We start from the raw sequence: 26,849 nt of genomic DNA on the forward strand, positions 1-26,849 counted from the left end.
ACATGAACAGTAAAAATGGGTTCCTTGATCATTATGAAGTTTAAGAGTAGTTCCCCAGGTAAGGATAATCATATCCAAAAGGACTTTAGCCACAGAGCAGGCAGTAGTCCGCCAGTCCGGTGTGAAAACATACATACCATGACTAAAACATATGTATATCCATGAGATGGAGGAAGTTGTATGAAACCCATTGGGCAGAACTCAAACGGTCCATGAGGCAGTTTAAAATGTCTGAGAGCAGTACAAACAGGCTTCCTGGATTGTATTTATAACAAGTGCGACAAGTGAGGTAGGCACAATTTTGTGACTTTGTTAATGTTTCTCCACCAATATTGACTCATGAATGCTATCATTTTATGAATAGACCAATGGTTTAATGCATGTACAGTGGCTAGCAATGGGATTTTTAGAGTTTCTGGTAGGACTAGAATGTTATTTGGTTTGAATCAGAGCTTTCTCTTTTTTCAAACCAACAACTGTGAATTTTCAACCTTGTTTTTTCTTTTCTGAGGCCAACTGTTGGGCTTCTCTAGCCAGTTTTTCTAACTTGTCATTTGGGGAAATATCTCTTTGGACCATGACAGAGGTCTGATTGCTCTTGGTTCCTTTAAGGGCAGCATTCCTTGTGGAAATTCCAGCACGGAGATTTACTTCCAGGAGTCATGTTTAGAACGCCCTGGAATCTTGGGACTTCCCTTGTAGTCCAGTGGGTAAGACTCCGAGCTCCCAATGCAGGGGACCTGGGTTTGATCCCTGGTCGGGGAACTAGATCCTACATGCATGCCGCAACTAAGAGTCCGCATGCCGCTACTAAGAAGCCCGCATGCTGCAACTAAAAGATCCCGCGTGCCACAGCTAAGACCTACCGCAGCCAAAATAAATTAAAAAAAAATAGAATGCTCTGGAATCTTAATAACAGCTAAAGTGGAGGGTAAAAGCATTACATCCAACAATTCCTGAACAAAGGGGCCATTTAAAATTTTATATCTGCTGGAAGAAAGGAAGCCACATTGCTTGTAAAACAGTCCAAAATCATGAACTACTCTGAAAGCATACCTGCTATCAGTATAAACATTAGAAGTTTTGCCCTTGACTAAAGTACAAGCCTGTGTAATGGTATATAATCCAGGCTGTTGGGCCAAAGTAGTCATACGTATAGATGGTGCCTCATCAGTATCAAAAGGAGTTGCAATAGACTAAACAGCACAGTATTTGCCATTGTCACCTTTTAAATAAGAACCATCAGTGAACCATGAAAAGCCAGTGTTACCCAGAGGAATTGCCTGTAGATTATCACCAGGAGTCGGGAGGTGATCCATCAGCGTTAGGCAGTCATGAGAGATGTCATTGGTGATGGTGGGAAGAAGAGTACCAGGATTAAAGTTATTACACTGTAAAAGAGTTACGTGAGGAGTAGTTAACAAAAGGGCTTCATAGGAGTTGAGGGGGCTCACTGAGAAGGGTTGAGTGTAATGAGAATTGGGGAGGCCTTCTACTGCATGAGGTATAAAAATGGGTAATGGGGATCCCACAATAACTTTCTTGTGGCCTTAACCAAAAAGGCAGAGACAGTAATTGTTCTAAGGCAAGAAGGGTATCTCCATGCCACAGGGTCCAGTTATTGGCTATAATACCCTATGGGTCAATGGTGATCCCAGTGTTTTTGGGTGAGTACCCCCAGGGCATTCCCTTCCTTTTCATATACAAAAGGAAAAAGAGAATTTGATAACTGGGATGTCCAAACACAGGCAGGTTCATCAAACTCTCCTTTAAGCCCTTAAAAGCTATGTTGTCTGGTTCTTCCCATCAAATTGGATTGGAGTTGTTATTGCTTAGTAAAACATACAGAGTTTTGGCCATAAAAGAGAAATTTGGAATCCAATTTTGGCAACAAGCAACTAGCAGTTGGCACTTAGTTTTGGGTTTTTGGAAACTTAGGACACCATGAAGTCTATCTGGATCTGGGTGTGGCCCTTGTTCTGATATCAGATGCCCTAAATATGAAACCTGGGTTTGGGCAAACTGATTTTTTTCCTTGACAGTGTTATGTCTCTTTAAGGCTAAAAGCTTTGACATATGGATGCTGTATTCCGGTGAAGAGGCTTGAGAAGGAGAGCACAGAGATTTCTTTCACAAGTTACAACAAAATAGAACTTCTAGGGAACTTTTTATCACCTGGATAAGCCTTCAGGATTTGTGAGAAATAAGTAAGGGCTGAGGCATTACTGCCCATGTGAACTGTTTTTCTTACCAAGTGAAGTAAAAAAGGTATTGGCTAGGGGACTTCCCTGGTGGCGCAGTGGTTAAGAATCTGCCTGCCAATGCAGGGGACACGGGTTTGATCCCTGGTCTGGGAAGAACCCATATGCCGCGGATCAACTAAGCCCATGCACCACAACTACTGAGCCTGCACTCTAGAGCCTACAAGCCACAACTACTGAGCCCACGCATCGCAACTACTGAAGCCCGCGCGCTCTAGTGCCTGCATGCCGCAACTACTGAGCCTGTATGCTGCAACTACTGAAGCCCACACACCTAGAGCCTGTGCTCCACAACAAGAGATGCCACCGCGCTGAGAAGCCCACGCATTGCAATGAAGAATAGCCCCCTCTCGCCGCAACTAGAGAAAGCCTGTGCACAGCAACAAAGACCCAATGCAGCCAAAAATTAAAAAAAAAAAAAAAAAAGGTATTGGCTAGTTTCATCAACTGGAATACTAAAGAATGTACTGCATAAATCAATTACTGTAAAGAAATTGCTTTCAGTGGGAGCGGATATTAGTAATGGATATTAGGAACAACAGGGTGTTGAGGGATAACAATGTTGTTTATTGCTCAAAGGTCCTGGACAAGCATCCACCCTTGGCCCTTAGGTTTTCTCACTAGCAAAATGGGAGTATTGCAGGGGCTAGTGCAAGGGATAATGATGCCTTGGCCCTTGTAATCTTCTGTTATGGGCTTTATGCTTTTTAGAGATTCTTTCCTATAGAATATTGATTAATTCTGAGCAGAGGTTTTGAGAGATCTATTTGAATATTGATGGGAGGTGTGCTGTGAATTTTGCCAATATCAGTTGGAGATTTTGCCCATAACAAAGATGGTAGCTGGATTGATAGGGACAAACTATCAGTGTTTCCAGAATCAGCTCTAGAATCATTAGAGATGGAGCAAATAAAAGATGTCAAGGGGTCATTTAATTCACCTGGTTTGTTATTTCAATGACTACTCTGAAGTTCTAGAATTATTTCTACCTTTGCAATTTTTTTTTTTTTGCCGCACTGTGTGGCTTGTGGGATTTTTGTTCCCTGACCAAGGCCCTTGGCAGTGAAAGCGTGGAGTCCTAACCACTGGACTGCCTGGGAATTCCCTTTATGATTTTTTTTTTCTCCCTTTGGAAGAAAGAAATTCCAGCATGATACTTCTCTAAGAAGTCTCAGCCTGATAGATGGATGGGGTTGAGGAACTAAGGAGAAAAAGGCATGTATCTCTCAAAGGGCCAAACAAAAGGAAATAAGTTCAGGGAGAGGCATCTCTTGCAGTTGATTAGAGATCCCCACTATTTGAACTGTTTTAGTACTTCGAGGCAGGGGCTATTTCATAGTAGTGGAGTCAAGCACCGAGAGTGTGGCTCTGGTGTCAGTTAGGACTGGAACAGATTCATACCCAATCTGGAGAGACGTTTCTCCAAGCAGATTAAGAGGGATGATTGGGAAGAGCCCCTGTAGTTTCTCAGAGCCCCATCATTGAGAATTGGGAGGACGTTGGAAAGGCTTGTTAGAGGGCTGAAGGTGCCTAAAGCACTTAAAGGTATAACAATCTCTTTTCCAGTGTCCTAGTTTTTGCAATAATAGCAGAAACTAGGAGGGTTTTGTTTTTGTTTAGGGGTTTTTATTTGCTGGAGTTGAAGAATTTTAGTGTGTTTTTTTTTGGTTTTGTTTTTTGGGGTCTTTTTTGGCCACTCCACGCAGCTTGTGGGATCTTAGTTCCCTGACCAGGGATCGAACCTGGGCCATGGCAGTGGAAGTGTGGAGTCCTAACCACTGGACAGCCAGGGAATTCCCTAGTGGTCTTTCTTTTAGGTGAATCATCTAGAGTGCAAGAGAGTAAGTTTGTCAGATTAACTAAGTCTGGAGTGGACGTATTTTCCCATTCCATCCTGATCCTTTTTACTAGAAGGGAAAGGTCCTGGTTCAGCCCATTAATAAACATAGAGTTAAAAGCTACCCAGGTGGAATAAACACCTGAAGGAAAACCAGAATTTTCTTTAAAAGTAATCTGAAGTCAGTTGTAATAGTCATGAACAGATTCATCTGATTTTTTTGTGCAAACCTAAATTTTGCTGCAATCAACAGGCTTTGGAAAAGGCCTAGGAGTTGCTTCATGAAGTTGCCTAGCAACTGTCCAAGCTTGATCGTATAATAAGTTAGCAAGCTGGTCTCCCAGTTGTGATTCTAGAGACTTTCAGGATTTTCCCAATTATCAGTTTTCATGCAGTGCTGGGCCGGGCCTTTACCCACAAGCATATGAACTAACTGATTTAAATCAGAGAAACAAGGTTGACAAGTTTGAAAGACTATATTAAATTCCTCAGCAAATCTGTGGAGATCTTCGGTTACTTTGGGAAAATATTTGAGTGTGGCTCGCAGTTTAGCTTTAGTCCAGGGAATATAAGAAATTCAGCGTTTAGTCTCTGGATCCTCAGAAGGCTTAATTTTAAGGGGACAGGTTCTGATAAGTTCTGAGGAAAAAGGAGTGGGGAGGGTTTCAAAGAAATATGAAAGTTCAATGAGAGAATTAGTAAGGGGGAGCTGAGGGTGTGGAGGAGGTGTGGGTATAGAAGTATAGAAGGGAAGGAGGAAGATGGCACCGGACGTGAAGCCTGAGCACAAGGCGCCAAGGAAGAGGAGCACGAGGCTTCCGAAGCCACTTCATCTTTCTTTAATTGCTTGTTTGCCTCAGTTAACCTTAAAATCCTATTTTGCAGAGAGGCAATTTTAGGGTCCTGGTGATATTTGGAGGCCTCAAAATACCAATCAAAATAGGCATTTCATTCAGTTTTGGAACTCTTAGAGCTATGGTAGTCCAATTTGGTTTTAAGAACGTTGAGTCTGGGGATTTCAGAAGTTCCCCATAATGCCCATTGATATTCTAAATTGTCTTTGGTTAAGTCAGTCCGTTTTGTTAGAAATGCGTGTGAGGAAGGACAAATGAACAAAGTTATATTCTATTAAACACAAAAATTCTATTCCTTGCAATTTGGGGTCCAGACTAGGAATATGACCAGGGGCATTTCATTTCCTTTCCTGAAATGAAGAGGACAATAGTAACTAGCTAGTGATGATTCGGGGACCTGGTACTTTGATAATATTTAAAGGATAATTTCAAAATATCAGAATGTTAGACATAGGGTTAAAAAAAATTTTGTGTTGTTCCTCTTAGTCACATTCAATTTAAACATATTGGTGTTACTCATAACCAAAAGATATTTTTATAACAAGGAAGAAATACTTAACTTCATTTATTTAGAATCAATAGAAATAGAATTATTAAAAGAGCTCTTAGATGAATAAAAGTAAAATCAAAATAATCAATTAAAATTGCTGCTACCACAGTTAGCAATAGATTACACATAAAGTTTGGTAATATTAGAAATATTGGCACTTAATCTTAATAGAGCTTGAAAACATTAGCAGCATGTAATGTTGTTGCCCTATGCTGTCTAGAGCAGTGCTCTGATCATATCTGTTTTCACTGGGGTTTAGCTTTAATTAATACATCCACATCAGCTTTGTCTGCTTCTCCAAGACTTTTTTGATGGCTCTCAACCAGGACATTGTCTTCCTTTTTTCGGGGTCTCTGGGAACTACCATCTCTATAAGCTAGAGAAGTTCCAAGAGCAACAAAGTTGTGCACATCCTGCAACTTCTTACGCAGCCATTCCACTCTTTCCATGGAGCTCAGATGCTTGCCCAGGTTATGCATAAGCTGTATTTCACTCACAGATCTCTTCCTACAGGGAACAGAATCAGAGAGGATCACTCCATTAGCTCCCCTCTTCCAAATCATAAAGCCAACCTTAAAAATCCAATTCCCATGCCCTCACCATGCAGAACAGGCTATGGTACTTACTTAACAGACTTCCCTTCCGATCTTGCAAGAAAACAAACCGCGAACATGACAACCATTACTTTAACCATGTCTTTTGCAGACATCATCTTCACTAAAAGAAAAAGCGAAATGAAGGCATTTAAAATATTTTTAATATTCCAAACAATACAATTAAATTTATAGTAGTTTATATTTATAATCATACAACTTTGTACAGAGTGTGACAGTAACTAATTGGATTGTTTTTCATGAGAGACTTTTGGAATCAGCCTCTTTATTTTACAGTATATATAAGTATATATTATATATACAGATAATTAGTATATATTATGTATACACACGATTTGACTTAGAAATTAGACAGATTAGCTTTACTTTCTTAGGTATCTTTTTGAGAGTTCTTGTGCAAGTTTTAATATATGAATTTAAGCTACATGAAGAATGAAAAACCTTACTGTTTAGAATTTCCTCCCACATTTTGTGTTATGACTAAATACACAAGAAGCTTGAAAATGGCTACTTCTTATTTATTTATTTATCTATCTATCTATCTATTTATTTATTATTTTGGCTGTGCCGGGTCTTAGTTGCAGCACGCAGGATCCTCCTTGCAGCATGTGGGATCTTTAGTTGCAGCATGCGTGCAGGATCTAGTTCCCGACCAGGGATTCAATTCAGGGCCCCCTGCATTGGGAGCGTGGAGTCTCACCAACTGGACCACCAGGGAAGTCCCTACTTCTTTTAATTAGGTAAATTGTCAACAGTGTTTGTTGACTTAGCAAATCTCTTTTTCATAAGTAAACTTCCTTTCAACGCAATGATAAACATAAATGTCAAATGAATAGGCGCTGATTTAGAGATTTTTACTAAATTAACACACACTTCTCCTACCGTTAAAAAGAATGTGTCAAAGCATTTAAACATCATCTAATTAATTACTTGTTATATGAATTTAGAGCTTTGACTCCATATAAAATGCCTGTCTGTATCTTATCTTTTCAGCTTATTTTATTAACAATTTTGTTTGAGTATAATTTTTAGTACATTCCTCTTTTGCTTTTAAGCTTTTCATCTCAAAATAGAAAAGTCTTACCGTAATCTGCATTTCAACAATTGCAAAGCCTTTTATCATAGACGTGCCTTTTCTTAATACTTAACGTTCTCCGTTTTAACATACACATAGGGTGCTATGTACTCATATTTTAAAGGGAATCTGCATCATTTAGAAGTAGCATAAGGAGCATTATAATCTACTATATTTATTTTCACTGTGCAATATAAAGCTATTGAAGGAGGAACAAATGAATATTCTTCATTTTTGGTTTGTGTTAGAAACAATCATTATAGCCAGAGGACAGAAGCTTTGGTGTCCTATTCTAGCCTTGTCACATTCACCAAACGCCTCTGCCTTGCTTCCTTGTTCTTAATAGAGAGATGAGGTTCTTACAAGAATGTCATTTAAAAAGCTGAAAAATGGTTGTAAAACATCCTTAAAATTCATGTACAGTTTTCAGAATAGAAAATTAGAAAAGGCTTTATGTAAAGGGAATAAATATTCAGCAGTAAAACTGAGTTTCTCCAACTATAGTACACAGATTGAGCTCTCTATGAGGATATTCTGGAGGAAAAGTGGAATTTTAACTCAGAGAAATAAATTTACATTGATTATTTAAATCAGAATTATTCATTTCTCATTAGGCTGTTTTATTTCAAAATTTTAATAAGATACCATCAAAGCACATCATGCCAAATTTTAATTATTTTTCATGTAATTTCAGATGAGTTTATAAAAAGCAAGGCCTCTCAAAAGACTTTAATCACAAAAATAAATGATTTAACAATATTTTAGTAGCATAAATTTATTTTTTATTACAGCATTTTTAGATTAAATAATATTCAAACCCTCCCTTAACATTTTACCTTGAACAAGCAGCATGACATGGTAGAAAATGGTACACATTAAATAATTGCTTGATCATAAAAAAGAACTCATATGAAATTTAAAAGAGAAAATAAAGATTACTCACCACACAATGTCTTAGGACACGATCTTCTTTCAGGTGTATTGGCAGCTGATGCTTTCTCAAAGTTGAGTAAACCTGAGAAAGCTGATGGATTGAGTTGGAGACCCTTAAATGTGACTTTTATATATAGGTCTTCCACACACCAAGAGAAGCTTTTTTATTGTTAAGGATGACGTCACTCCCAATTCTCTGAATTTTAACTATAGGATCAGAGCAGCACACACACTCCCATGGGGCGGTGCTCATTCCTCTTAAATTTTAGATAATTGGATATTAAAAGGAAAACAGTGTGGGGCTGGGCAAAGGATTTATGCAAAGATTTCTAACAAATAGTGAATTGTAATTCTGACTGGATTAGTGAATTTATATTACAAAAAAGACTGACTTCAGAGATTTATGGTAAAGTCATCACTTATTTGAAAGTAAAATCTGAAAATAAGTATATTTCTTATAACCATAATATTGGCACAACTATTATGAGGATTATAATGAATTATATTGCATTATGCTTACTTTACAAGCCATATTCAACCAATCCATATCATTCCTGATCATCTTTCAAAAAAATAGGTATAGTGCTTTTCTTAAAGGAAGTGTTAAAAATGTTTTGAGAATATGCTCTTAGTACATAATTAATTTGAAAGGCTTCAAAAGTGAAATTATTTTAAAATTCATTTAACTTACGTTTTATCTCTTTTTATTTTAATTTGCAATAAAAGCATTTGAAAAGCAGTAACTGTATGCCAGACTTTACATATATCATCCCCCTAAGTCTTCACAGCAATCCTTTAAAGTAAATACTATTATCTTCACATGAGGAAACTGAGGTTTGGAAAATGAAGAAGATGGAGTTCGACGAAGGTCTTTATGATACCAGAGCTATTTTAATTCTTACTACCTCAGTTTCCCCTTAGAAATGTAGCCCTTCTTTGAACACCAGTCTTCCTGACTCTAATTTGCCTAACCCTTTGCAGACTCTTTGCCAGGAGTTGGGTCTTGTTTCTCATGTTCCCCACCTGGTGATGGAGGGCCTGCTCCAAAACCTAATAGAGGCAAGATGCCCCCACCTGTCTAATTTCAAATATTGCTACAGCCTTGTCCCCATCTATCAATCAAAACCCCTTGAATCCCCTTGGTATATCTAGGGTTCATTTAGGCAGCTTGCCTCCCAACTAAAGCCCCAGAATTGGATCAGTTCTCTTAGCTCTGCTCCTACCCAGGCTTCATGTTATCCTCTTTCCTGCTAACTCTTGCCAAGCTTTGACTCTACATCAAGTAAGAGCCAGTCCGAATTTCAAATACCTGTACAGAGGCTAGAATGAAAGATATGTGTTAGTGCTGTTCTGAGGAATCCTCTACACTGAGCAAATCTCATTTGGAGTAGTGTTCCAGGCTCCGTTTCAGAAGTCTTAGAGACAAACTGCAACGTGCCTGGAGGATATGAACCAGGTTGGTGAAAATGTTGATAAACATGACATATCAGAAGGAGTTGAATCAAACTGGAAAAGTCTGGAAAAGAAAAGACTTGGGATGATGATGTAGCTGTTTTTAATTCTTTATAGGGCTTCTATAAGGAAGAAGGAATATCTTCTGTGGTTTAAGAAGGAAGGACTGAGTCCAATGGCTAAAGATAACAAGGAGGCAGATTTGGGCTCATCTTGGATATCGTAATTGTCAAAATAAAGAATCAATTACCTTCCTAAGTAGTGAGTTCCCGATCACTGGAAGTGTTCAAGTAGAAGCTGGGTGAGCATCTATCAGAGATATCATAGAGATTCATACAGAGCAGAGAGTTGAACTAGATAACCAAGAGGTCCCTTTCGACTAAAAAAAAAAAATCTATTGTTTTGATCCTTTAAAAGACCTCTTCTGATGCAAAGTCTAAACCTGATGTTTGTGTATCATTTTTTCTTACGCTCTGTTAAGAAGTAGAACTGGAAAAATAAATGGTTTTATAAACACATTTTTTGATTGTTATTATAAAGCCATGTTTAACATTTTAATTTGGAGATTTTTCCCACTTCTTTGGGTAAGTTTGGTATAACTGACAGCCTTCCAGGAGTAATGCACACTGTTTTCACTGTCTTCCTCTTATTACAATTATTTAAGAATAAACTGCCATATTGAAGATAACCACATTATTAAACTAGTTTTACAGAAAAATGAAGAAAACAGACAAAGCTTATTCATTCAAAAAATGCATTGAGTATATACTAGGTATCTGCCGGAGGCTGTGTTAATCACTAAATGATTGAGACATGATCCTTGCCCTGAAATTTGACACATAAATTGGAATACAATAGGCGTTATAATAGCCATATTAACAGAGGCTTACAAAAAGCACAGAGGAAGAAGTGACTAATTTCCCTGTAGTTGTTGCAAGCCGTTTTCCTGAGAAGCTTAAGTATTCTCAAGGATGAATGAGTTTTCCATCAGAGAAGGTGAGAAAGGACAAGAAGGAACAGCATGTGCAAAGGCATAGAGGCAATGAAGACTGAATACACGCTAGTGGGAGGAGAGGGGAGATGGGTAATGACCCTAAAAAAGTAAGTATGGTACAAATTATGGAAGGCTTCTGTGTGTATGCCTAGGAGTTTTATCTTGTAGTCCTCCCTAAACACATGTGTGCATTAGTAATATTTTGTGTCCTTTGTATTTTGTAAAGTACTACTTTGACCTTCCCACAAAGAAGAGACACAGCTGCCAAGATTTGGCACATAGTTTATCTGAACCATCAGCCTCTGGGACTGTAGACATTAGATAGAAGGAAACCATTTAGGAATAAGAGGGCTAAGGGCTATGTGGGCACAAGAGACTGATGTCAGAGTGACAGAAAAGAGCTGAGCATAGCTTTTTCCTTTGAAAAGCTCAGCCTTTCTTAGCGCTCTCAAGTTCTCTGAAGCTAGGGTCAGACAACCTACTGTATTCCTCCTCACATTTGGTAAGGATAAAGGGCCATGTGTTATTTCCCCTGCATTATGGAAGGTTTAATTTGAGACTGATACTTTTTCCTTCTGTTTGCTCAATAAGAATTAGTATGGCTTTGGGGACTTAACATCAAGAAGAAACTTCCAGCGCTGGGAAATCCAGCTATAGTTCTCCTAATTCCATGTTTTGTCAACAGATTAATTGGTGACTGTCTTAACAGTTGACCTACTCTTTTGCTTTAAGCTCTCCTGTGGGTTATTGAGCTACTGAATTCTTAATCTGTCAGACACAATTTTCCTCCCTCCTACTCACCAGCCCCCAGTCGTTTCTGTTGTTAGAGACAATGAATAAAAATGTTTTAAAGGACAGTATATAATAACTGTTGAATTTTCCACTTGTTTTTTATAATATTCATTTCTTTATTTTTCTTTCTCCATAATCTTTATTGATGGATATTTCAAATGTGGTTCTCTGATAGGCAGCGTTTAATAAGCCATTGATCTCTTTATAATGTATAAGCTGTTATAAACCCTGGGATACATTATACCTGAGTAGTCCTTCAAAGATGAAATATGCAGCTACTTTCACAAATAAAATACTAATTGTTGCTTTTTGTCCATTCTATCAGTGAGCGTCCATCCCTGCCTGTATTCCTTCTCCATGTTTATGTGGAATGGAGGAGTGTTAAAATGACATGCACTGTTTTCACAGTTAGAAGAAGGCATCTCTGCAGGTGGGGACTGAGGGTAAAAAGATTCTGTATGCCTGGGATGAGAGAGTCCTTCTAAATACAGCAAGGCATGTCACAGTGTAGACCAGGGTGTCACTTGGGGAAGCCTTGGGATCTTTACTGATTGAAAAGATTTCTAGTTGTGCAGATGCCTCTGTAATGTCCTCATGATATAGGTAAGCACTGGAACAAGTCCTTGAGTGTTCCTCATTCAAAAGCCCCCTGAGATTTAATTGTACCCTCTGTTTCTTAAAGAAATAGAGGTGGGGGGGAAAGTAGGCTTTGAGAGTTTTCATTTTTAGTTTTGGAACCATAAGGAAGTTGGACAGCCATAGCAATTTAATGAAGAAGTAAAGTCTCACATTTTTAATGACGCTTTTCAGTGAGCTGACCAGACCACTGATGTCACCGCTAATTCTAAACATTCTTCTTTTATTGTCTCGTAAATATACTTTTCAGACCAAGTGTTCTCATTTGGAGTATAGACAATATGTTTTCCTCAGTAAATGTGAATCTTCCCTTGGAATAGATTCTTAGTTCTGCTGCATTTTCCCTTTACCCTTGGTAGAATATTATATGCAATTTATGACATCAGAAAAAAAAATACAATGTCTTTCACATCCCTTCCCAATAGTCAACTGGAGCCAATAGTCTGTGTACCTTGATTCTTTCTTTGTGTTTTAAAATAGTGTGGGAAAAATAAAGCAGGACAGGGGGTATTGGTTTCCCATTAGTGAAGCTTTAAGTCAAATGATCTGGGTGCTCAGAGTCTGAGTTAGGAATGCCAGCATGTCAATCCAAATTACCATTTCAATCCAACACAGTAAAGATTTGTTGAGCACCTAAAATCAGCCAGTCTAGAAACAGTAGCAATTTCCCTGCTCACAATCTTCTCCCTGAACTTTTTTTTCCTGTGATTTTTTTTTTAAGTTAGAGCATCTTAACTTTTCAGATCTCAAATTTTACATCTCAAAGTAGAATACTGCCTTCCCTCCTTTTAGTTATGAGCTTTCAGAAATGAGCTATCATACGTGAAAGTGTTTTGACTGTAAATGGCATTCAAAAAATGCATGTTGGGCCTTCCCTGGTGGCGCAGTGGTTGAGAGTCCGCCTGCCGATGCAGGGGACACGGGTTTGTGCCCCGGTCCAGGAAGATCTCACATGCTGTGGAGCGGCTGGGCCTGTGAGCCATGGCCGCTGAGCCTGTGTGTCCGCAGCCTGTGCTCCGCAATGGGAGAGGCCACAACAGTGAGAGGCCCATGTACCGCAAAAAAAAAAAAAAAAAAAAATGTATGTTGAATCTAAATCTGAAAGGTAATTGTCCCTTGCCCATTCTCTCACATGCGTCCACCTCATTCCAGGAGTCCCCAGTACTAAACATGGAGAGTGCTGAGCTCCTGGACTCAATCTGCTCTCTTCCTCCTTCAGCCCAGCCCCCTGAAGTGCAAAGAATTCTGAGGCAGTAGGCAGTTACGGTGTTCATAAATTCCATTCTGAATTTGCTAATTGCACAAAGAATTGTAAAATTTAAACTAAAACTAAGCATATCTTTCTATTGTTGGGAATAAAATGTGCCGAGTGTGACTGGAGAGTGGACTCCAATGCAAGTTAAGCTGACAGGCAGCCCTAGAAGCTATGTTCTTCTCACATCCACCTAGCAGCACTATGCAGTGAAACGCTCAGGACCTGAATATGGAAGATGAGGGTAAAGGTTTGGCACTTATTAGTTGCACAACCCAAGTCATTTTAGCACAGAACCTTAATTTCTACAGAAAAATAGATATGAACTACTCCACAGAGTTATTGTGAGGATCACATAGAATAATATATATAAATGCACTTTGTCAACTGCATACCTGGTATTGATTAAAATCACAACTAACAATAATAATTATTTTCATGGCTTTTCGGCCAGAACCGCCATCTTCCAGTATTTCACCAAAATGACCAACACAAAGGGAAAGAGGAGGGGCACCCACTACATGTTCTCTAGGCCTTTTAAAAAACATGGAGTTGTTCCTTTGGCCACATACATGCAAATCTACAAGAAACGTGATATTGTAGATATCAAGGGAATGGGCACTGTTCAAAAAGGAATGCCCCACAAATGTTACCATGGCAAAGCTGGGAGAGTCTACAATGTTACTCAGCATGCTGTTGGCATCCTTGTAAACAAACAGGTTAAGGGCAAGATTCTTGCCAAGAGAATTAATGTGCGTATCGAGCATATTAAGCACTCTAAGAGCCAAGACAGCTTCCTGAAACGGGTGAAGGAAAACGATCAGAAAAAGAAGGAAGCCAAAGAGAAAGGTACTTGGGTTCAACTGAAGCGCCAGCCAGCACCACCCAGAGAAGCACACTTCATGAGAACCAATGGAAAGGAGCCTGAACTGTTGGAGCCCATTCCCTATGAATTCATGGCATGATGGGTATAAAGAAAATAAAAGACCTGGACTGTAAAATAATAATATTAATAATAATAATTATTATTATTTTCATGAATCCTGTTAAGGTCATATAATTCCAATTGGTAGCTTTCTGTGTCCCCATTTTAAGCTGATTGCATGGCATTTCAAACATCACAGAGATGCTCTAAAGGCTTAACCTAGAATGCTATTGACTTCATCTTTCAACAGTGAAGAGAATCTTCAGCATGGCCTAACTCAACAAACTGTCCAAAAGAATGATCTAATGGGTGCAAAGAGAGGCATGAAAATGAGATCCTATATTTCCCTGCCAGGGACATTCTCCAGATGTCTAGGGCAGCAGTAAAGTATGGAAAGTCACTGTGAAACAATTGCAAACATACTCATGTGGCTGGTTATTTTACAAAATCAATCAGAGGGAAGGTGATAGTGGAAAGAGCACTAGATTTGGAGTCAGAAGACCTGAGTTCAGATCCTGAAATCACTAGGGTCACCAGTTTCAATAATAAAAACACAGAATACCAGTCAACAATAATATATTCTATATTTAAAGTTTTATTAAGAGGGTAAATCTCATGTTAAATGTTTTTGTTTTTTCCACAATTAAAAAAAAAAGGAATTAGGGAATTCCCTGGTGGTCCAATGGTTAGGACTCAGCGCTTTCACTGCCAAGAGCATGGATTCAATCCCTGGTCAGGGAACCAAGATCCCTGTGTGGCTCGGCCAAAGAAAAAAGAAGGAATTAAAAAAATCCCACAGGACAAGAAGTTAAATTTGAATTAGTTCTAATTACCTATGCAAATGCACACTGAGATTAAAACAGATATTGTGGGCTTCTCTGGTGGCGCTGTGCTTGAGAGTCCGCCTGCCGGTGCGGGGGGCACGGGTTCGTGCCCCGGTCTGGGAGGATCCCACATGCCGTGGAGCGGCTGGGCCCGTAAGCCGTGGCCGCTGAGCCTGCGCGTCCGGAGCCTGTGCTCCGCAGCGGGAGGGGCCACAGCAGTGGGAGGCCCGCGTGCCGCAAAAAAAAAAAAAGATATTTCAAGGGAAGGGACATATGTGTAATAAAAATTATTTGAGTTTATCTGAAGTAAATATCTGAATTCTGTACCTCTTTCTTTATTTCCCTAATGACTTGGTTTTTTTTAATAGGTCCTATTTTGTAGAATTTGCTTATCAGGTTTCTTGCAGTTACAGTCTATGTTCCAATTACATTGTTACATAGCTTCTACAGTGGCCACATCCAAATTATTTCATTCTTTTCTGGACTGAATATACATTAATGTGAAAACATGCTCAAGATTATCATATGAGCGGGTATCCTGAACATGTACTGGAATAAAATCAACTCCAAGAACTGCTCTTCAAATTTGATTTGTTGAAGCACATAATATCATCTTTCATGGTATGAACTGCTTTTCCCTTTCTTCAGAATTACATTTCATCTCTTGATCAATGACTCTTTAAATTTCTATCCACTGACAAAAAAGAATTCCCCTCTTCTTCAACACTGTACATGATGATTTCACTTGTTTCCATGCTGGATAAGTATTTAGGACTATCCATGTAAAAGAATCAAATTCTTCAAGGGATGAAATCCATTGGAAAAGATAGCTATGGCAAGTGTCATAATTACTGTCCTCTTCAAGTTGGAATTTTTTTTTCCATTCATAAGTAATGTTATCCCTTTTAAGAACAGGTACTTAAAGGGAAACACTTTTCATCAATTCTTTCTTATTGAACATATTTTAAAAGTTCCTATAAACAATGGAGCACTTTAATAACACTGCTGCTCTTCTTTTAATTTGCATAATCTGATTGCCAAAGAAATATTGAAAACTGTGAACAAGAAATAAGGCTCCATTTAATGGAGTATTTAAAAAGTCAACAAGAATTTGGGGAACGTTTTCTTTAAAAAGTATCTTAATGCATCAAGTAAACTGAGCAGTCTTTGTGCTTGTGAAAGAGAAGTCAGTGGGCTTTTAAATGTGAGAGAATTGGATAATACTGAATGCCAACAAAATTACAAAAATCATTTAATCATCCAGTTTGAACAGGATAAATATTGAACTATGTTTCTTTTTTTTTTTTAACATGTTTATTGGATTATGATTGCTTTACAATGGCGTGTTAGTTTGAACTACGGTTTTTAACTAATAAAAATGTATCAGTATTGGCTCATTAATTATGAAAAGTGTACCACATTAATATAATATGCTAACTATAGGGGAAACTGTGTGTAGGGGTGAGTTTATGGGAACGTGCTGGGCTACCTGGTCAAATTTTCTGTAAATCTAAAACTCTTCAAAAAAATGAAGACCATTGGGCTTCCCTGATGGCGCAGTGGTTAAGAATCCGCCTGCTAATGCAGGGGACACGGGTTTGAGACCTGGTCCGGGAAGATCCCACATGCCACAGAGCAACGAAGCCCATGCGCCACAACTACTGATCCTGCACACCCTAGAGCCCGTGCTGCGCAGCAAGAGAAGCCACTGCAATAAGAAGCCTGCGCACCGTAATGAAGAGTGCCACCCCGCTTGCCGCAACTAGAGAAAGCCCACGCACAGCAACAAAGACCCAACGCAGCCAAAAATAACTAAATAAATTAATTAATTTTTAAAAAATGAAGTCCATTATTTACTTATTTATTTATTTGTTTTTTATTATTTTTTTAGTTTGGCTGCGCTGGGTCTTCATTGTGGCATGTGGGCTCTTCATTGCGGGCTTCTCTAGTTGTGGCACCCAGGCACTAGAGCGCACGGGCTCAGTATTTGCGGCATGTGGGCTTCTCTCTAGTTGCAGCGCACACGTCTAGTTGCCCTGTGGCATGGGGGATCTTAATTTCCCGACCAGGGATCAAACCTGTGATCCCTGCATGGGAAGGTGGATTCTTTTTTTTTTTTTTTAATTTTTGAATTTTATTTTATTTATATTTTTATAATATAAAAATATATACTAACATGTATACATGTCAGTCCCAATCACCCAATTCATCACACCACCACCCGCACCTCCCTGTCGCTTCCCCCCATGGTGTTCATACGTTTGTTCTCTACATCTGTGTCTCATTTTCTGCCCTGCAAACCAGTTCATCTGTACCATTTTTGTAGGTTCCACATACATGCGTTAATATACGAAATTTGTTTTTCTCTTTCTGACTTACTTCACTCTGTATGACAGTCTCTAGATCCATCCACGTCTCAACAGATGACCCAATTTCATTCCTTTATATGGCTGAGTAATACTCCATTGTATATATATACCACATCTTCTTTATCCATTCGTCTGTCGATGGGCATTTAGGTTGCTTCCATGACCTGACTATTGTAAATAGTGCTGCAGTAAACATTGAGGTGCATGTGTCTTTTTGAATTATGGTTTTCTCTGGGTATATGCCCAGTAGTGGGACTGCTGGATCATATGGTAATTTTATTTATAGTTTTCTAAGGAACCTCCATACTCTTTCTCCATAGTGGCTGTATCAGTTTACATTCCCACCAACAGTGCAAGAGGGTTCCCTTTATTCCACACCCTCTCCAGCATTTGTTGTTTGTAGATTTTCTGATGACGCCCATTCTAACTGGTGTGAGGTGGTACCTCATTGTAGTTTTGATTTGCATTTCTCTAAAAATTAGTGATGTTGAGCAGCTTTTCATGTGCTTCTTGCCCATCTGTATGTTTTCTTTGGAGAAATGTCTATTTAGGTCTTCTGCCCATTTTTGGATTGGATTGTTAGTTTTTTTAATATTGAGCTGCATGAGCTGTTTATATATTTTGGAGATTAATCCTTTGTCCGTTGATTCATTTGCAAATATTTTCTCCCATTCTGAGGGTTGTCTTTTCATCTTGTTTATGGTTTCCTTTGCTGTGCAAAAGCTTTTAAGTTTCATTAGGTCCCATTTGCCTATTTTTGTTTTTATTTCCATTACTTTAGGAAGTGGATCAAAAAAGATCTTGCTGTGATTTATGTCAAAGTGTTCTTCCTATGTTTTCCTCTAAGAGTTTTATAGTGTCCTGTCTGACATTTAGGTCTTTAATCCATTTCGAGTTTAATTTTGTGTATGGTGTTAGGGAGTGCTCTAATTTCATTCTTTTACATGTAGCTGTCCAGTTTTCCCAGCACAACTTAATGAAGAGACTGTCTTTTCTCCATTGTATATCCTTGCCTCCTTTGTCATCGATTAGTTGATCACAGGTGCATGGGTTTATCTCTGAGCTTTCTGTCCTGTTTCATTGATCTATATTTCTGTTTTTGTGCCAGTACCATATTGTCTTGATTACTGTAGCTTCGTAGCATAGTCCGAAGTCAGGGAGCCTGATTCCTCCAGCTCCATTTTTCTTCCTCAAGATTGCTTTGGCTATTCGGGGTCTTTTGTGTTTCTGTAAAAATTATGAAATTTTTGTTCCACTTCTGTGAAAAATGCCATTGGTAGTTTGAAAGGGGTTGCATTGAATCTGTGGATCGCTTTGGGTATACAGTCATTTTCACAATATTGATTCTTCCAATCCAAGAACATGGTATATCTCTCCATCTGTTGGTATCATCTTGAATTTCTTTCATCAGGGTCTTTTAGTTTTCTGCATACAGGTCTTTTGTCTCCCTAGGTAGGTTTTATTCCTAGATATTTTATTCTTTTTGTTGCAGTGGTAAATGGGAGTGTTTCCTTAATTTCTCTTTCAGATTTTTCATCATTAGTGTATAGGAATGCAAGAGACTTCTGTGCATTAATTTTGCAATCTGCAACTTTACCAAATTCACTCATTAGCTCTAGTAGTTTTCTGGTGGCATCTCTAGGATCCTCTATGTATAGTATCATGTCATCTGCAAACAGTGACAGTTTTACTTCTTCTTTTCCAATTTGTATTCCTTTTATTTCTTTTTCTTCTCTGATTGCCGTGGCTAGGACTTCCAAAACTATGTTGAATAATAGTGATGACAGTGGACATCCTTGTCTTGTTCCTGATCTTAGAGGAAATGCTTTCAGTTTTTCACCATTGAGAATGATGTTTGCTGTGGGTTTGTCATATATGGCCTTTATTATGTTGAGGTAGGTTCCCTCGATGCCCACTTTCTGGAGAGTTTTTATCATAAATGGGTGTTGAATTTTGTCAAAAGTGTTTTCTGCATCTATTGAGATGATAATATGTTTTTATTTTTCAATTTGTTAATACGGTGTATCACAATTGATTGATTTTCATATATTGAAGAATCCTTGCATCCCTGGGATAAATCCCACTTGATCATGGTATATGATCCTTTTAATGTGTTATTGGATTCTGTTTGCTAGTATTTTGTTGAGGATTTTTGCATCTACATTCATCAGTGATATTGGTCTGTAATTTTCTTTTTTTGTAGTATCTTTGTCTGGTTTTGGTATCAGGGTGATGGTGGCTTCATAGAATGAGTTTGGGAGTGTTCCTCTGCAAATTTTTGGAAGAGTTTGAGAAGGATGGGTGTTAGCTCTTCTCTAAATGTTTGATAGAATTCACCTGTGAAGCCATGTGGTCCTGGACTTTTGTTTGTTGGAAGATTTTAAATCACAGTTTCAATTTCATTATTTGTGATTGGTCTGTTCATATTTTCTATTTCTTCCTGTTTCAATCTTGAAAGGTTATACCTTTCTGTGAACTTGTCCATTTCTTCCAGGTTGTCCATTTTATTGGCATAGAGTTGCTTGTAGTACTCTTAGGATGTTTTCCAGAGGTGTTTGTTGTAACTTCTCCTTTTTCATTTCCAATTTTATTGATTTGAGACCTCTCCCTCTTTTTCTTGATGAGTCTGGCTAATGGTTTATCAATTTTGTTTATCTTCTCAAAGAACCAGCTTTTAGTTTTATTGATCTTTGCTATTGTTTTCTTTGTTTCTATTTCATTTATTTCTGCTCTGATTTTTATGATGACTTTCCTCCTACTAACTTTGGGTTTTGTTTTTTCTTCTTTCTCTAGTTCCTTCAAGTGTAAGGTTAGATTGTTTATTTGAGATTTTTCTTGTTTCTTGAGGTAGGATTGTATTGCTATAAACTTCCCTCTTAAAACTGCTTTTGTTGCATCCCATAGGTTTTGGATCGTTGTGTTTTCATTGTCTTTTGTCTCTAGGTATTTTTTGATTTCCTCTTTGATTTCTTCAGTGATCTCTTGGTTATTTAGTAACATATTGTTTAGTCTCCATGTGTTTGTGTTTTTTAAGTTTTTCTCCTTGTAATTGATTTCTATTCTCATAGCGTTGTGCTCAGACAAGATGCTTGATATGATTTCAGTTTTCTTTAATTTATTGAGGCTTGATTTGTGACCCAAGATGTGATCTATCCTGGAGAATGTTCTGTGCGCACTTGAGAAGAAAGTGTAATCTGCTGTTTTTGGATAGAATGTCCTATAAATATCAATTAAATCTATCTGGTCCATTGTGTCATTTAAAGCTTGAGTTTCCTTATTTATTTTCATTTTCGATGATCTGTCCACTGGTGTAAGTGAGGTGTTAAAGTCCCCCACTATTACTGTGTTACTGTTGATTTCCTCTTTTAGAGCTGTTAGAAGTTGCCTTATGTATTGTGGTGCTCCTAGGTTGAGTGCATATATATTTATAATTGTTATATGTTCTTCTTGGATTGATCCCTTGATCATTATGTAGTGTCCTTCCTTGTCTCTTGTAACATTCTTTATTTTAAAGTCTACTTTATCTGATATGAGTATTGCTACTCCAGCTTTCTTTTGATTTCCATTGGCATGGAATAGCTTTTTCCATCCCCTCACTTTCAGTCTGTATGTGTCCCTAGGTCTGAAGTGGGTCTCTTTTAGACAGCATATATATGGGTCTTGTTTTTGTATCCATTCAGCGAGCCTGTGTCTTTTGGTTGGAGCATTTAATCCATTTACGTTTAAGCTAATTATCAATATGTATGTTCCTATGACCATTTTCTTAATTGCTTTGGGTTTGTTTTTGTAGGTCCTTTTCTTCTCTTGTGTTTCCCACTTAGAGAAGTTCCTTTAGCATTTGTTGTAGAGCTGGTTTGGTGGCGCTGAATTCTCTTAGCTTTTGCTTGTCTGTAAAGCTTTTGATTTCTCCATCAAATCTGAATGAGATCCTTGATGGGTAGGGTAATCTTGGTTGCAGGTTCTTCCTTTTCATCACTTTAAGTATATCATGCCACTCCCTTCTGGCTTGTAGAGTTTCTGTTGAGAAATCAGCTGTTAACCTTATGGGAGTTCCCTTGTATGTTATTTGTCATTTTTCCCTTGCTGCTTTCAATAATTTTTCTGTGTCTTTAATTTTTGCCAATTTGATTACTATGTGTCTCAGCGTGTTTCTCTTTGGGTTTATCCTGTATGGGACTCTCTGTGCTTCCTGGACTTGGGTGGCTATTTCCTTTCCCATGTTAGGGAAGTTTTTGACTATAATCTCTTCAAATATTTTCTCAGGTCCTTTCTCTCTCTCGTCTCCTTCTGGGACCTCTATAATGCGAATGTTGTTGCGTTTAACGTTGTCCCAGAGGTCTCTTAGGCTGTCTTCATTTCTTTTCATTCTTTCTTCTTTATTCTGTTCTGCAGCAGTGAACTCCACCATTCTGTCTTCCAGGTCACTTATCCATTCTTCTGCCTCAGTTATTCTGCTATTGATTCCTTCTAATGTAGTTTTCATTTCAGTTATTGTATTGTTCATCTCTGTTTGTTTGTTCTTTAATTCATCTAGGTCTTTGTTAAACATTTCTTGCATCTTCTTGATCTTTGCCTCCATTCTTTTTCCGAGGTCCTGGATCATCTTCACTATCATTATTCTGATTTCTTTTTCTGGAAGGTTGCCTATCTCCACTTCATTTAATTGCTTTTCTGGGGTTTTATCTTGTTCCTTCATCTGGTACATAGCTCTCTGCCTTTTCATCTTGTCTATCTTTATGTGAACGTGGTTTTTTGTCCACAGGCTGCAGGATTGTAGTTCTTCTTGTTTCTCAGAAGGTGGATTCTTAACCACTGGACCACCAGCGAAGTCCCTGAATTCCATTAATTTTTAAAATGTTCATGGAGGTATCGCAGGCCAAGATAAATAAATGAGTGGTAATTTAAGCAAAAAAAAAAGTTTAGGAATTAAATTGAGAATTAGAGTGGTGACAATACAGCAAAATACAGTCAAATAAGATTATTTTGATCATCTATTATCACTTTCCCCAGGACTTCATATTATACATTGTCTTATTTGGTTCTCACAGTATATTTGAGGTAAACATTATTCCTATCTTTTAAGTGAGAAGTTGAAGCTTGGACTTATGAAGTTACTGGTTCAAGTTTACTCAGCTAGTGAGGGAACAAGGTCTGAATTTAAATCTATGTCTCTTATATCCATGGCTTTTCCTGCAATGTCAGATTACAGAGAATACAGGTGAATAGAATGGAAGAAGGGAATTCAATCCAGAACATATCTGCTAAGGTGTTGGAAGGGATGGTATTATAGAGAAGGTCAGGCATGAACCTTGACCTTGATGAATGTTTGTGCTGGGGGGGAGACAGACAAATATGACTTACAATAATACCAGGACCATTGGAGTGGGAAGGAGAGGCAGATGTAGGTGTTTAATGTGCACACAACCTCATTCCTGCTAGTGGTAAAAAGTTTCAAGGTCAGACTCCTACACTTAAATGCAGTCTCTGCAGATTTGAAGATTACTTCCTTTTACCTGAGGGAACACTGAAGGATAGGCATCTTGGTTTCTTTTCAGGTGTAAATAAGATGACACTCACAAGTGATAAAGCTGACAATCTTTTATCTAGTATAAAGATTTCTGCCTATAGTTTTTCAACCGTAAGTGCTTTCCTTGCCACTAAATAATTTAGCTGGCAGTTTGATTTTAAGCTTGGATTCAGCGAAATACTCGTATCTTTCATTAGTCAGAGTGCAATAATATAATAATAGTTACACTTATAGAGCCCTTACTATATGCCGGCAACTATTCTAAGTACTTTATAAACATTATATGTTTAATCTTTACAACAGTCATAAAATGGGACTATTTTGACAACTATTTTACAACTGAGGAATCTGAAACATAAATAGGTTTAAAACTTGTCTGGGGTTATCAAACTATAGTGGCAGAGACATGATTTGGACACAGGAGTATGACTTATAATAATTATGGTACATTTGAAACCCAGCAGGACTCTGTGGGACCCTCCTGGGTACAAATACTTTCTGTGTCTCCCATTTCTTGTTTGTAGGAAATAGGCTTCATTCAGCCTCCCTGACCTTCCCTGACCAAAGGGAGATTCAAACAGTTGCTAATCTGGGAAGGGAGGGAATGCAGAAACAAAGGAGGAGCAGTCAAGAAATAATAGTGCGGTGATAAAGCAGGGTCCTGGTTCCCCCTCAAGAGATATACATAACAATATCTTTGCCATCTTCTGCAGGAACTAAGGCCCCCACCCAGGTGGAGGATGGTAACTTCAAGCTGAGCACAAGATTCTTGGAACAGCACTCTGTTACCTCAGTACCACCCAATCAGAAGAAAGTCTGCATACAGTGGAAGATATCAGAGACTCTCATCCCCTCCCCTGCAATTAACTTCCCCTTTTTCCCTTTAAAAACTTTCATGGTCAAGCAGAATCTTTGGAGTTGGTTCTTGAACACGAGTCTTCCTTCTCCCCAGGTTGCTGGCCATCTGAATACAGCAACCTTTCCTTTCCAACCAACACTTGTCTCTCTCTCTTTTTTTTTTAAATGTTATTTCCAGTGTACTTTTTTTTTAAATTTATTCATTTATTTTTGGCTGCATTGAGTGTTTGTTGCTGAGCATGGGCTTTCTCTAGTTGCAGCGAGCAGGGGCTACTCTTCGTTGCGGTGCTCAGGCTTCTCATTGCAGTGGCTTCTCTTGTTGCAGAGCACGAGCTTTAGGTGTGTGGGCTTCAGTAGTTTGGCACGTGGACTCAGTAGTTGTGGCTCGCAGGTCCTAGAGCACAGGCTCAGTAGTTGTGGCGCACGGGTTTAGTTGCTCCCCGGCATGTGGGATCTTCCTGCACCAGGGCTTGAACCCTTGTCCCCTGCATTGGCAGGCAGATTCTTAACCACTGCACCACCAGGGAATTTCCACTAAGTGAGATTTCTTCCTGGAATGCACAGATGGCTTAACATGCAAAAATCAATTAATGTTCTGTATAACATTAACAGAATGAAGGTGGGAAAACTGCATGATCATCTCAATTGGTGCAGAAAAAGCATTTGACAAAATTCATCACCCTTTCATGATAAAAACATTCAACAAACTAGGAATATAAGGAAATTACCTCAACATAATAAAGGTTACATATGAAAATTCACAGCTTGCATCATACCCAAGATGAAAGACAGAAAGCCTTTTCTCTTAGAATAGGAACAAAATAAAGGTGCTGGCTTTTGCCACTTTTATTCAACATAGTACTGGAAGTCCTAGCCAGAGCACTTTGGCAAGAAAAAGAGATAAAAGGCATCCAAATTGGAAAGGAAGAAGTAAAATTATCTCTGTTCACAGACAACATGTACATAGAAAATCCTAAAGATTCCAACACACACACACACACACACACACACACACACACACACACACACATACAACCTGTTAGAGCTAAGTTTCAGGATACAAAATCAACAACACCAGCTGCATTTATTTACACTAATAAAGAACATCCCCCCCCATTAAGAAGACAATTCCATTTATAATAGCATAAAAAGAATAAAATACTTAAGAATAAACATAACCATGGAGGTGAGAGACTTATATACTTGTATAGTGATAACTACAAAACATTGCTGAAAGAAATTAAAGACACCAAGAAATAGAAAGACAGCTCAAGCTCATGGATTAGAAGACTTAATTTTTTTTTTTTTTTTTTTGGCCATGCCATGTGGCTTGCGGGATCTTAGTTCCCCAGTCAAGGATCAAACCCGGGCCCTTGGCAGTGGAAGTACAGTCCTAACAACCGGACCACCAGGGAATTCCCAAGAAGACTTCATATTCCTAAGCTGTCAATACTATCCAAAGCAATCTACAGATTCAGTACAATCCCCATAAAAATCTCAGTCGTGTTTTTTTGTAGAGATAGAAAAATCCATATAAAATTCATATGGAATCTCAAGGGACCCTGGAGTAGGTAAAACAACCTTGAAAAAGCAGAACAAAGTTGAAAACAACATTTCATAATTTAAAAACTTACTACAGATCTATGGTAATCAACATAGTGTGTTACTGGCATAATGACAGATAGGAAGACCGACATAATAGAATAGAATAGAGCCCAGAAACAAACCCTTGCATACATGGTCGAATGATTTTCGACAAGGTGCCAAGATAATTCAATAGGAAAAGGACAGTCTTTTCAACCTTACACCATATAAAAAAATTAACTCAAGGGACTTCCCTGGCGGTCCAGTGGTTAAGACCCTGCCCTTCCACTGCAGGGGGTGTGGGTTCCATCCCTGGTGGGGGAACTAAATCGCACATGCTGCACAGAACGGCCAAGAAAAAGAAAAATTAACTCAAAATGGATGGAAGACTTAGATGTAAGACCTAAAAGTATAAATCTCTTAGAAGAGAACATAGGCCAAAAGCTGCACAACATTGGATTTGGCAATGATTTCTTGGATATGACACCAAAGGCACAGGCAACAAAATAAAAAACAGACAAAGTGGACTTCACAAAAATTGTAAAATTTTGTGCATCAAAGGATAACAGAGTGAAAAGTCAACCTGTGGAATGGGAGGAAATATTTGCAAATCATATATGTGATAAGAGATTGACATCTAGATTAGAAAAAGAACTCCAACAACTCAACAACAACAAAAGAACCTGATTTTAAAATGGGCAAAGGACTTGAATAAGGAGTATTTATTACTTCTCCAAAGAAGACATACATTTAGTCAATAAGCACATGAGAAGATGATCTACATCAATAGTCATTAGGGAAATTCAAACCAAAACCACAATGACACACCACTTCACACCAATCATTATAGCTATTTAAAACCAAAAGCAAAATAGAAAATAATAAGTGTTGGTGAGGATGTGGAGAAATTGGAACCCTTGTGCACTGTTAGTGAAATGTAAAATGGTGCAGCTGCTGTGGAAAAAGCACAGTGGTTCCTCAAAAAATTAAACATAGACTTACCATATGATCCAGAAATTCTACTTCTAGGTATATACCCAAAAGAAATGAAAGCAGAGGCCAGAACAGATATGCGTACACTCATATTCATGGCAGTGTTATTCATAACAGCCAAAAGGTGGAAACAATCCAAATGTCCATCAATAGATGAATGGATAAGCAAAATGTGGCATATGCATAGTATGGACTATTATCCAACCTTAAAAAAGAATGAAATTCTGACACATGATACAACATGGATAAACCTTGAAGACATTATGCTAAATGAAATAAGTCAGACATGAAAGGACACATGTTGTATGATTCCAGTTATATGAGGTACCTAGCATAGTCAAAATCATAGAAATGGAAAGTAGAATAGTGGTTGCCAGAGGCTCAGAGGGTGGGGTGGGTGAGGAGTTGTTAGCAGATACAGAATTTTAGCCTGGGAGGATGAAGTTCTAGAGAAGGGTAGTGGTCATGGTTGTAGAACAATGTGAATGTACTTAACACCACTGAACTGCACACATAAAA

The 26,849-nt window shown here is 38.3% G+C and overlaps 1 protein-coding gene and 1 pseudogene across 2 annotated transcripts in view; one reads left to right on the forward strand and one right to left on the reverse strand.

Annotated features, from left to right (window-relative positions):
* Positions 1 to 5,491: 5,491 nt before the first annotated feature.
* Positions 5,492 to 26,849, reverse strand: part of PTH (parathyroid hormone) — a 133,088-nt gene continuing 111,730 nt past the window's right edge. Inside the window, exons 3-5 of one of the 2 annotated variants that reach the window (XM_029208635.1) lie at positions 8,135 to 8,215; positions 6,129 to 6,219; positions 5,492 to 6,009 (exon numbers count right to left, since the gene is read on the reverse strand). In XM_029208635.1, the coding sequence (XP_029064468.1) occupies positions 5,748 to 6,009; positions 6,129 to 6,219; positions 8,135 to 8,215 (434 nt within the window). In that variant the 3' untranslated portion in view covers positions 5,492 to 5,747. Of the gene's footprint in view, positions 6,010 to 6,128; positions 6,220 to 8,134; positions 8,216 to 8,274; positions 8,351 to 26,849 lie in introns of those variants that run through there. The other variant, XM_029208636.1, reaches the window with a different exon arrangement.
* Positions 13,730 to 14,234, forward strand: LOC114887176 (annotated as a pseudogene).

This window comes from Monodon monoceros, unplaced genomic scaffold (assembly GCF_005190385.1).
Source record: "Monodon monoceros isolate NGI ecotype Baffin Bay Population unplaced genomic scaffold, NGI_Narwhal_1 Super_Scaffold_7, whole genome shotgun sequence".
NCBI lineage: Eukaryota > Metazoa > Chordata > Mammalia > Artiodactyla > Monodontidae > Monodon > Monodon monoceros.